The sequence below is a fragment of the Merops nubicus genome, unplaced genomic scaffold (assembly GCF_000691845.1).
Source record: "Merops nubicus isolate BGI_N331 unplaced genomic scaffold, ASM69184v1 scaffold9565, whole genome shotgun sequence".
Lineage (NCBI taxonomy): Eukaryota > Metazoa > Chordata > Aves > Coraciiformes > Meropidae > Merops > Merops nubicus.
In genome coordinates, this window is record NW_008608938.1 from 16,652 (window position 1) to 27,700 (window position 11,049).

Sequence of the window (11,049 nt, forward strand, 5' to 3'; positions counted from 1 at the left end):
GGAAAACTTATCTCACATGTAGGCGTGCTCAGGCTGCCCAGAGAGGTGGTGGAGACCCCACCCCTGGAGATATTCAAGGTCAGGGTTGATGGGGCTCTGCAACCTCCTCTGGTTGCAGCTGTCCCTGCTCCCTGCAGGGCAGTTGGACTAGATGACCTTCAAGGGTCCCTTCCAACCCAAATCATTCCATGATTGTATGATTCTGCCACCTTAGCCTGAGATATAGATATTTATGGAGCTGGATTCTCTTGCTGTCTTGACCTTGGAGTTGTTCTTGATTCCTACCAGCTACTTGAATACTTGTGATGTGCTTCAAGTCTTATCAGGAACTTTCAATTTAGGATTTGGTTGAGTTTTTGAAACAGATTTTAATCTCAGCTGCACCCTGAAGGTTTTCTTAAGGCTCGCAGTAACTCTCTGAAACACAGAAGAGGTTTCCCTCATTTCATGGTGCCATATCTTCACTGCCTTCCAGGTCCAAAGGGGTGATCCTGAACATCTCCTCGGGGGCTGGGGCGTGCCCGACTCCACTGCTGACTCTTTACTCTGCAACCAAGGTAAGTGTTCTCCTCCACCCCCAAACCAAGTGTCAGCAGAAGCCAACGCTGCAGGGACAAATGTTTTGGTGTCCATCTAGTGGTGCTTTCATGAATTAAAAGCAGAGAGCTTCTACCTTAATTTTTTCCAACAATGAAGTTGAGAAAGGATGTTGACTAAGTTAAGCACAGTTTCTTATTATGACTCTGAAACTTTTTTTCCCTAATTTCACTGAAGATGTGGATCTTCAATACACAAGTATATGTGCTGATATAAGTAGGACTCTTCTGGTGCTTCCTGGAAGCCAATATTTGTCCTTAATTAATTAATTGCCTTAAGTTTAGCAGTTCAGGTAAGAGAAAAGAGAGAGCTCTAGGGCCTCACCATTACCAGACAGCCAACTTCTCTTGATCTGCTGACCACCCATCCTGCTGAGGCAGCCCAGCACATGGCTTGGTGTTCCTGCAGTGAGTGGGTGATGGGCTTATCTTCCCCCTGGCACCCACCTTGAATTCCAGGTTCTTTGCAGCAGGGCTGTTACTCAGCTAAAATCAAGGCATGGTGTTCCCCACTCTGTACTCAGAACTTTGCTCTTCACTCTGTTCCAGCTGAGAAATCTCATGATGTTTAGCAACAGCCAAATTCATCAGGGTCTCTCTGGACTGAAGCTCTGTCGTGTCAGCCCCTCCACCTGACACTGTCCCCTGCAGATCTGCTGAGGGTGTGCTCTGTGTGGGCTTCTAGCTGGCTGATAGGAGACACTGAAGAGTTTGGGCCTTGGTTTTAGGATCTCAAGTAACAACAGAACTAGGGGGAATGGGGCAAAGCTGGCAGTGGGCAGATTCAGGCTGGATGTGAGGAAGAAGTTCTTCCCCATGAGAGTGGTGAGACCCTGGGATGGGTTGCCCAGGGAGGTGGTTGAGGCCCCATCCCTGGGGGTCTTTAAGGCCAGGCTGGAGGAGGCTCTGGGCAGCCTGATCTAGTGGGAGGTGTCCCTGCTCATGGCAGAGGGGTTGGAACTGGGGGATCCTTGTGGTCCCTTCCAACCCTGACAGATTCTGATCTGTTTTGGCAGAGGACTTTGGAGCCCTGGTGGCTCGGTGGTTGGACTTGATGATCTTGGAGGTCCATTCCAACCTAAAGGATTCTATGATTCTGTTGTTCTGTAGATATCAAGCTGTTCATCGTGGCCCTTGGAGCCCAGTGGGCCAGCTCATTTTTAGTCTGGCCAGTGGCTTGGCCTTTCAGCCCACATCTGCTCGACTTCCAAATGAGAATGCTGCAGAAGATGGTGTCAGCAGTTTACTGAAGTGCAAGGATATCTACAGAGACACACACACATGTAAATGTAGTTTCTCTATGTTAAAAACATGTTTCCCTCATCTACAAAGCCAGTCCACTCCCTTGTAGAAAGCAACCTGCTGTTGGTAAATCAGCCTTGATTGTTTCTGAGGTATCTCCTTGTCCTTTATGTGCTTGGAAAGGAGTTCCAAGAGGAGAGCTCCATGATCTCTCCACAAACTGAGTCAAAGCTGATGGGATCATCCTTGTCTTTTCAAGGAGGGATGTGTTGGTCCTCTTCCAGTTGCTCAAGACCTCCCCTAGTTTGGAGGTAGTGTAGGCAGCAGACTTCTGTGCATAAGGACTAGTTCTTCCAGCCCTCTTGAGTGATTCCATGGTGGCTCCATCCAACTTCTCTGGGTAGTCCCTAAATTCTTGCTACCTCTGCCTATCCCATTAGTCAAACAAAACCAGGGTGTGCAGAGGCACGTGAGCAGGCTCTGGCTGTGTGAAGGCAAGAGAAGTGTTAATACCTGTAACTTTTCCTTTCCTTCAGCTCCAGGTTGTCTCCCTCATCCATCAGCAGACCCCCATTTCCCTGAAATTCCTCTTGAAACTACTTTAGGATCCTTTACTGCCACAGTTAAGGTCCTTGGCTTGTCTTTTCCTAGCTGGGATTTCATTCTGAAGTACCCAATAATGTTTTCTGTTAATCTTCTGTTGCTTTTCCTTGTTTCTATCTCTCATATGCTCATTTTTAATTCATCAAGAAGCTCCCCACTTAGCTCCACACTCTTCTGAGTGAAATTTCCAGTCTGCTTCCACAACAGGCTGATTTATTTTTCCAGTTCATCAGTTACTCCTCTAGATCTACATTTCATGTGACATTTATCTGCTTGGATTTCTCTTCCTGTCACTGGGACAGTTTCTTTCTGCAGCTGATCTTTTTTTTTCTCCATGGTATGGAACTGCATTACACATGATGAAATTAAATGCCAGAGACATTTCTGCTGGTATTAAAACAGTAATATGGCACTACAGCTTTTTCAGATGCAGCAGGTAATCACCTGAAATACTTTTAGGGATTTTAGAGTCTAAAGTGAACCTCAACAGGATGAAGAAACCTTCAGGAGTGTCACTGGTGTCTGAACAGACCTGTGTTTCCTCTAGGCTATCAGCAACATCTTTGTATTTCCAGAAAAGGACTGATGCACACTACTTTATTCATGCTACAGGAGGGAATATTTAAGTTTAGAAAGCACAAAAACCTGAATTGGTTTTAGCTGATAAAGCTTGCCTTTGAAATAGGTATTTCCTGAGAGCAGGGTTCTTTGTTTTAATACAAAAAGCCACTTTAGTTGTGCCTTCAGCTTTATGGGATGAATAGAGCTGCTGATTTGAGTGATAAACACACCTTACACAGCTTTGGTTAGGCTTTTGGTCAGTGAGAATCTCCAAGGTTTCTTCCTCTCCCCCTAAGAAACTCAATTAAAGGTTAAGTAAGGTGCCTGCTCTCAGCACTGCTCACCTGCTACCCCAGCAAGGTTAGGGACCATCAGAGTGACTCTCCTGATGTCACTGTAGGAAGTCTGGATCTGCACTTTCTGAAGGGTTTTTTCCCCATCTCTATAGAGGGGGTTTAAAGCACAATATCCTTCAGGTCCAAGTCAATGGCTTTGGGTAATTATCAGAAGCAGCCACAGCCCAGCTCTTTAACCCATGGAGAATTCCCTGGTTTACAGTGGAACAAGACACTTTTTAAAGGAATCCCAGTCCTGCCTTTTCACAGCTTTGCCTGTCTGCCTGCTTTAATACTAATGAGAAGTGAAATACAATTCTTTTTTGTCCCCTCATGTCTTTAGTATTTGGGTTTGTTAGTAGGTATGCAAGAAGAAGGAAGTTTCTGGCATCCAACTCTCTCCTTACTCAGGGGATGTTTACTTAGACTGTTCTAAATTAAAGGATTTTTGGGGGCTTGAGCAGCTGGAGGTAAAAAACCCAACTTGTCTTGAATCCTCTTGCTGGGTAAAACTGACAGGAGCCTGGCCAAGAGTGATTTGTGTTGAGTACTGAAATTCATGAAAAAGTTCTACCTGGGGGAAAGGGAGGAGGGAAGAAGAGCTGGACAGATGAAAAGCTCTTTTTGGTTTCATGAGCCTCCTCCTGGCGTGTACCTGCAGCTTGAAGAGGAGGAATAAAATGAGCTCCCTGGGGCACAACAAATTCTAGTTTTCTTTCAGATCTTGTGTATTCTCAGAAGAGTGTGTGTAGAAATATCCCAGTAGCATTGGGGTGTTTCTGTGGCTTCTTGTGTAGGCCCAGTTTGGTGGGATGACCTTGCTAGGAAAAACCAGTGGGCACCACAGATTTTTATGCTGGTTCCAGTCAGGACTCGTGTTAATCTGCTGGTGAGGGGGTGACCAAAGGAAGGCTGTAAAGCAGATGCAATACCAGAACTTGGCTGTTTGTTTTGAAGTAACTGCTTCTTAAATCCTTGAATTGATTTATTTAATACTTCTTTGAGCTTTGAGCAGGGATAAGAGAGTTCAGATCCTTCAGCTGAAGGTTCTTTGTCCATCCTACCTGGCTGTAGTGTTTCACTCAACCAAGAAACCAGAGCAGAACTGGTGATTTTCTCTCACTGGACCCACTCTAGGTGGGTTAGAAGAACTCAGGGAGGGGGAATCTATGCTGGCCTGAACTGCTGAGTAGCCTTGGGTTATTAGGACAATATTTTCTGGGCATGGAGGTGGCTGTGGCAGCTCTGAGGGCATCATGAGGGCAGGAACTCACATCCACCTTTTAAGCCCTTTCACTTCTTTCTTTAAACTTTTAGTGTTGTCATTTCTGAGAACTTGCAGGAGTTGGGAGGAGAATCTGTGGAGGAGGAGTTCAGGGCTAGGGAGAAGTTTCACCACAGGGTGGCACTACTTAAAAGGAAAAGCAGAAATCAGAGTATTTAAACACTGCTTTTTAAAACTGGGCACAAGAGAAACCAACCTCAATCAATTAAAAAAAAAAAAGTCTAAGGAGATGATGTTAATAGTGAGTAATGTGAACTTACAAAGTCTTAATTTCCCTTTTAACCAGGCTTTGTGTAACAAATCTAGTTCCTTTTCCTTCTAGATTAAAAAGGGGTTTATTTGTTTAGATGGAGCTTCACTTCTGTAAGGACCCTTGGGGGCGTGGGGTTTGTCTTCAGGCACCATTGCTCTCATAGGGAAAGTTCTTTTGGAAGGTTTGTCACTTTGAAGACAGGAATTCTCAATAGAAATTTAACTGTTTAACATGTAACATGCTGCCTGTTTCCCTTCTTTTCTCTCCAGGCTTTTCTGGATAACTTCTCCCAAGGCATCCACGCCGAGTACAAGAGCAAGGGCATCATTGTGCAGGTGAGCAGGGTTGGTTTCCTGGGGGCCTGGTCACCACAGCAGCATTGGTGTCCTGGTAACAAAAGGGAAGCACCATCTTCTCTGCCTCCTGGGTCTGTGACACAGATGAAGGATGAGGATTCCCTTGGATCCCAGCAGCAACTTTCTCAGGTTCCTCTGAAAGGACACCCAGACCGTGGCTCTTTGGGGCTTTTATGGCATTTTGTTTGGTTTATTGCAGCTGATGGTGGTAACTGAACCTTTAAAATCTTCCTTATAGCTGCGTGCAGCTGTAGAATGTGAATTTACACAATCTGATCTACCAGAGTGCACTTTGGGAGGGCATTTGTGCAGAGATACCAGGGGTGACTGCTCAGGAGATGAGAACAGCAGCAGTGCTGGTGAGTCAACTGCCAGTGGAAGCAGAGTAGCAAGAACCAAAAGCCTCCAAGACCCCTGTGTACATATAGGCTGATTTAATTTTCTTTAGTAGTGGGTTTCCACATTACTAATGAGTCATGGGGGGAGGGTTTTGCCTCCATTTGTTTACTTTCCATGGTTTTAATTGATGTGACATAGAAGCAAACCAAGCCACCCTCTCACAGCTTGATGGGATTTGGCTTTAATATCACTTCTCACATGTTCCTTCCCAAAACCTAGCTGGAATTTCCAGCTTTGGTGGCAAACACTGAGGTTTGCTGTGCTTAGTCCACCTGATGCTCTGCAGAGCAAAAGTCTGTTGGATAGAGGTGGTGTAAGGTCATCCCTGTGAAGACAGTGATGTCTCTTAGTTAATTTGGTTTTCAAAATTCAGGTAGGGGTCTTAGGAGCTTGTGTTACTTTTTGGATGTTCTAGATGTTCACTTTACTTTTAGCTGGTTACCTGGGAGAAGAGACCAACACCCCCCTCACTCCAGGCTCCTTTCAGGGAGTTGTGCAGAGCCACAAGGTCTCCCCTGAGCCTCCTCTTCTCCAGACCAAACAATCCCAGCTCCCTCAGCTGCTCCTCACCAGACACGTTCCCCAGACCCTTCGTGTAGAGCCAGATGCTTGCAGGAGGAGGAAGTGTTACAGCTCTGAGATGTGTACTTGTCTCCTCCTCCCCAAATTTTATCCAAGTGCTGTTTTGTCAGTTGGAGAGGAGGAGGAAGGAGGTTCACTAGTGACTGTGGAGTCCCTGAGGAAACCCAAAAGGTGACTAACCCAGTAGCTCCTGCTTGGCTGAAGGCATTAAACACAACACATGGCAGGGGAAAGATTTCCTTCCTTTCAGAGGTGGAAGAGCTGGAAAAAGACCTTTAAACATCCTAACATTTTTAACATTATAAAGAACTGAAGGATTAAATCCAGCTCTGTGTCTCCACAGTTGGGTTTTCCTGTGAAGCCTTCACAGGCTGTGCTAAGCTGCCTTTCTGTAGCCCCCATGCTGGCCACGGGTGCCACACCCCTGAGAGCACTGCTGACCCCTAACCATGGGCACTGAGTTGCCATCCTGAGTGGTGGGGGCCTGCTGACCAAGAGCTGGCTCTGCCTCCCTTTGGCATGCTCATTTTCATAGAATCATAGAGGTTGGAAGGGACCTCAAAAGATCATCTAGTCCAACCCCCCTGCCAGAGCAGGGTCACCTAGAGTACATCACATCATTTTATTGCACTCCCTGTCCTTGTCTCCTCACTATAAACCCCTAGTGAATATTGCAGGTGCCTTCCTCTGAAGAGCACCTGATGGATCTTCCAAGCCCTTAGGAAGGCTGCTTCCCCCTCAGGTTCTTTGGAGTTCATCTCTGTGACCTGCAGAAGTGTAGCTTTTTTCATCCCAGACATGTCCTTCCAGCCCAGAGGACCATGTAGAGCAGCTAGCTTTGACCATGCCCAGCCCTGCAGGGCACCCCTGTGTGGAAAGGGGGAACAAAGTGCAGGATTGTCCCAGATCCTGAAGTTTATCAGTTTGGCTCAAGTGGATTTCTTCCCCTGTGGAAGCTTCATTTTGATAGTACATCAGACTTTTAGATATGTCACCATCTCCAGATAATAAATACACCTTTTCTGGCTGACAGGCCTACTTGATTTTAAAGAATTTGCTCAGTAATAGCATAAGTTTAAATTCTGCATGTGTTGACGTGGAGAGGAGGAGATGGGCAAGGAGAAAAGGAACCAGGAAGAGCATGAAAGAAGGCAAAAAGTCTTCTCTCAAGACTCTGGTTTTTTTTATAAATCTCCCCCTGAAAGATTTCTGTAGACTCTTCTGAACTGTTTGCTCTTTGAATATGGCTAAAAATATGGCTTGGTTCCTTACCCTTTTCTTTTAGTCTTTTTTCTTTTAATTCAGTTATTTATTGGCATTTTCCCCTCTATACTTGTGACTCTGCATAGCAAGAGTGTAACAGGAAAAAATTCTGCTCCCTGTTTTCTTCTGCCATATCCACTGTATAAAATACAGAATTACAGAATGGTTTGGGTTGGAGGAGACCTTTAAGATCATCAAATCCAGCCATTAACTCTGCACTGCCAAGTTACCACTCAGCCATGTCCCTCACCCCACATCTCCATGGCTTGGGAACCCCTCCAGGGGTGGGGACTCCACCCCTGCCCTGGGCAGCCTGGCACAGCCCTGGACAACCCTCAAGGGGAAGACATTTCTCCTCCTGTCCAACCTAAACCTCCCCTGGCACAATTTGAGGCCATTTCTTCTTGTCCTATTGCTTGTTTTTGGTAGAAGAGATGGATCCCCACCTGGCTGCAGCCTCCTGCCAGGGAGTTGTAGGGAGGGATGAAAGTAATCTGTGGTCATCAAGTCCAACTGTTAACCCAGCACAGGCAAGTCCACCATGAAACCATGTCCCTCAGCACACCTATCACAAAATCATGGAAGTGTTCACCTGAAGGGATCTCTAGGAAGTTTTCTAGACTACCCTCCTGCTCTCCTAGCAGTGGGATTGCTACAAGCTGGCTTGTGGCTTTCTCCAGCCCAATCCTGGAGACCTTGAAGTCTTCTTGCCTCCATACAACACTGAAGACCCTAATTTTGAGTGCTGGCCAGTTTAAATAAGGCTGAGAGCTGCAAGCAGTGGGGAATTTCTACGTGAGGAGGAGAAATTGTGCTGATATGAGCTGCTTTTAAGGTGTGTTTTGAAACTGGAGAGCAAGCTAGACCTTCTCAGGATAAAGACAAGGAATTTTCTGGACTTTTAAGGTGTGTTTTAAAACTGGAGAGCAAGCTAGACCTCAGGATAAAGACAAGGAATTTTCTGGACAGTCACTTGCCCACATAGTGTGGGTTCTATCTGCCTGAGTGCAAAAAAAAACCCAAAAGTCTTGAGGCAGTGGAATTTTGTTGGTGGTGGTTTTTTTAAATCATTTTTTGATGTGGTTCTTGACTGTCTGAGCTCCTCGTGGGGAGGAAGAAAGGAGGAAAACTAACTGAGGATACAACAGGTCTCTTCATAGCTGTCAAAATATGGCACAGTTAATGGGAAGATGGTAAATCTAATATTTCTGAAATGAAATAGCTGTTTTCTGGAGAGCATTTGGGAGGGAAAAAAAAAAAGCCCTGGAGTGTAATCCTATGCTCCTGTGTGCCTTGAAGTGGGTGGATCAATAGGTAACCAGTGATGCAGCTCCAGGCTGGCTTCTTCAGGTGTCCTTGTGGAACTGGTGGCCCATTCATGCTCTCCAGTGGCGTGCCTGGGCAGTGCAGTTCACTGGCAAAGTCTCTTTTGAGCAGAGGAAGAGAGAAAATCAATCACCACTGTGGTGCTGCTCCACGTGCAGGTGAAATTTGGGGGTGAACGAGGAGCTCAGAGTCACATCCTGGATGCAGCCCACGAGATACCGGCCTAAAAACGGCGCTGACGTTGTCCATGGTGATGACATGGGAAAGGCACCCAGCCTAGGCTGGAATTCTGTCTCTGGCTTCTCTGCTTCCTGCTGCTGTGGAGTTCTCCTGGCAGCCTTCCCTGCCTCACAGCACCTTTCCCCCACGCAGAGTGTCCTCCCCTACTACGTGGCGACGAAGATGTCCCGGATCCGCCAGCCCACCTTCGACAAGCCCAGTCCCGAGACCTACGTCAGAGCTGCCCTGGGCACCGTGGGCCTCCAGTCCCAGACCAACGGGTGCCTGCCCCACGCCATCATGGTGAGTGCCCTCAGAGAAGCCCTCAGGAACCACAGTGTCCTTCGGGGGCTCCGTTCAGGAAGGAGAGCAGAGACTCCTTGGGGATACTCCAGCGTTCTCATCCTGCCTTGGGAGCGTTTCCACGTGCTGGTGGATTGTTAGATGTCCATGAGTGCAGGCTATAAAAATCTGAGATTTTCTCTCTCCCCCCTCCCTTTTTTTTTTTTTAGGGATGGGCTGTATCCGTTCTACCTACGTCTACTGTCATTAATTTTATCTTGAAAAGACACAAACAAATGCGGGACCAGTACCTGAAAAAGAAGAAGGAGAAGTGAGTGGGAGGCGACTCCTTCTCCGAGTCCTGCAGGTTCCATCCTCACATGGACTCGTGTTCTCAGCATCTTCAGTCGTAGGGGTACTTTCTAACAAGCAAAGCAGTCTCGTTTTGAGGAGAATGGTGGCACGAGACTGTCCACTTCTAATCTTGATTTAAAAATAGGCTTGATTTACTTATCTTAGGAGGGGGGAAGCGCTTCGGACTCAAACCACGCCCAGCTTGAAGAAGTCATGGACTCCATCAGACATTGCAGTGCTCAGCTTGCTGGCAAGGCATCCATCCCATCTACGTGCTCCTGGCTGGAGGGCAGGGAGATGGCAGTTCCCGAGCAGGAAGGGAGCCTGTTTGTTTATCAAGGTGACCTAGCACCGTTGACAGGGCAGGACTTCCTCCCAGCTCAGGTTTTGGGGACTTGCAGGGACCCCGCGTCACCAGCCAGCTCCTGAGCACTCCCCTGCTTACGCAGCCCGGGGGGAATTTTGGCTATGAACTTGAGGGGTAATGAGCCAAAAAACCCCCAAAGAAGTGTCATTGCTCATCTATAAATACGCTCATAGCAAAAAAAGCTTTGAAACCCTTGCTCCTCAGATGCAGCTCCTGACTTCTCAGCGCTCTGTAATCTCGCTGATTTGTAATAAGGTGTTTTTTTTTTTTTCAAGTCCCATGCCTGCTCTTTGTCCTAGGTGGTGATAACACCGTGTAGATAAACCTCCCAGTCAGTGTCCTGTGCTGGTCGCTGGGGGGCAGATGATGGGCACTGGGAACACAGAGCTTGAAACCAGTTCCTCGAAACCAGTTCCTCTCCCCGTTAGCCACGGCGCTTCGGTTCTTTCTGAGGCCTCGAGCTGCCTTTTTGGGGAGACCCTTATCAATGGGACTCCCGAATCCTTGAGATGGCCTGAAAAACAAGAACTGGTCAACTCCTTGAAACGCAGAGGTGAGCTGGAACCCCTGGTGGGGTCCTGCTTGGATGAACCCACTCGTTTCACCGTCCCGCTCCCAGCCGGAGCGTTCCCGTCAGGCTGAGCCTCCCCAGCTCCAGGAGGCAGGGAGCAGAGCGTAGGAGGAGCCCGTGCTGCTGCCCTCTGCCTTGCCCTATTCCAGAAACACTTTTAGTCTCTAACATTCCTTTTCATAATCACAAAAACGTGCTTTTACAAGCACAAAATCCACGGAGGTGTAAAAGTCAAACCGATTTGGCGCGGCGTCTCCTGCGGCGACCTGACCCCTGGAGGTTGGTTTCTGCCCTCAAAGGAATCGTTTCAAGCTCTGATTTGGGAGGGAAAAGTGTCTTGCCTAGACAGGATTTGGGGCTAACCCATCTGTACATTGAACCCAAAACCACCAAACCCTCAATACCGATGCAATGGTGCTGATCCAATCCCAGACGTGGAGCCCCTCCCACCGGTT

General features: G+C 47.4%; 1 protein-coding gene across 1 annotated transcript in view; it reads left to right on the forward strand.

Moving 5' to 3' along the window:
* The window catches only part of HSD17B12 (hydroxysteroid (17-beta) dehydrogenase 12), a gene marked incomplete at its 5' end in the record, with an annotated part of 23,523 nt that extends 13,886 nt beyond the window's left edge, over window positions 1–9,637 (forward strand). The window contains 4 exons of the mRNA XM_008940428.1: window positions 476–557; window positions 5,145–5,210; window positions 9,174–9,323; window positions 9,533–9,637. Coding sequence (XP_008938676.1) covers window positions 476–557; window positions 5,145–5,210; window positions 9,174–9,323; window positions 9,533–9,637 — 403 coding nt within the window. The remainder of the gene's footprint in view (window positions 1–475; window positions 558–5,144; window positions 5,211–9,173; window positions 9,324–9,532) is intronic.
* Between the last annotated feature and the right edge of the window lie 1,412 nt (window positions 9,638–11,049).